The 1,066-nt window shown below is 53.9% G+C and overlaps 1 protein-coding gene across 1 annotated transcript in view; it reads left to right on the top strand.

The window, feature by feature from the left end:
- Window positions 1–1,066, top strand: part of LOC119587034 (proton channel OtopLc-like) — a gene marked incomplete at its 3' end in the record, with an annotated part of 4,231 nt that overhangs the window by 2,514 nt on the left and 651 nt on the right. Inside the window, 1 exon segment of the mRNA XM_037935781.1 lies at window positions 57–1,013. Within this exon segment, the coding sequence (XP_037791709.1) occupies window positions 57–1,013 (957 nt within the window).

Below are 1,066 nucleotides of genomic sequence, written 5' to 3'. Positions count from 1 at the left end.
CATTACTAATCTGAGTAAAATCCTAATAGCTTTCCTTCCGTATTCTCCGTCATCAGCTGATCATCAACCGTCGCTACGTCCTTGCACGATTCGGCCTAATGCATTGCATTGGCTCTTCACTCTGCTACTGGATCTACACCATCCTCCAGGAGACGCTACAGACCATCTTCACGGAGCTGCACAGCAACACTAGCAGCCCTAGTACCCACAGCAGCGATGATTCGTCGTCATGGAGCATCAAGTACGGATGTGAACGAAACAGTTACCTGTCCGATATGATCAATTACACTACGCCTTACCTCTATCCGTTTAGCATCGAGTTCTACATCCTGATGGTGGGGTTGTGGATGTTCCTGCGGGCGAATATCGGCAAAGTCGAGCGCCACACGCACATCCCGTCGGTGAAAGTGGTCTACGAAGGCGACCATTCCAGATCGCTAACGTCGAACCTCGTCATCTTCGTCGACTGCCATTCCTCGAACCGCGGCCTCTTCGCTGGCCTGTTCATGACCGTCATCACAGTCATCGCGATCATCCTGCTGTTCATCTTGTCTTCTTACGAGGACACCGACGAAATCGGGAGGTATGTGAACGGCGTCACCGAGGTGGTGCTTCTTGGCGTCATGGTGGTGGCAGCGGCAGCGGCGTACAAGCTGATACACAGCCTCGACGTCATCAAGGAGACCGCGACTTCTGTGGACGACATATTGGTTTACGTCAGCCTGCCCTGCATCTTCTTCTACGCGTTCCTCCGTCTGGTCCCGTCCATCCTGTATTCCGACGCCCTCTTTGGCACCATGGCCATCCTGCAGATCCTGCAAGTCATCGTCCAGACGGTGATGATCTACGACGGGATGCGCCGCTGCTCGAACTCGTCAACGCTGAGGCACAAGAAGCCAGGGCGAGAGGTCATCACATTCATGGTGGTGCTCAACGTGGCCATGTGGCTCCTCCAGACGTTCGAGGTCAAGACCGTCGGGAGCAACTCCGCCATGTATTTATTCTACGGGAAGGTGAGTGTTTCCGCTGTCCTCGTGTCCGGAGATGTAGATATTGCGAAAGAAGG

The sequence above is a fragment of the Penaeus monodon genome, chromosome 22 (genome assembly GCF_015228065.2).
Source record: "Penaeus monodon isolate SGIC_2016 chromosome 22, NSTDA_Pmon_1, whole genome shotgun sequence".
Classification (NCBI taxonomy): Eukaryota; Metazoa; Arthropoda; class Malacostraca; order Decapoda; family Penaeidae; genus Penaeus; species Penaeus monodon.
This window is presented reverse-complemented; position numbering and strand designations above follow the sequence as displayed.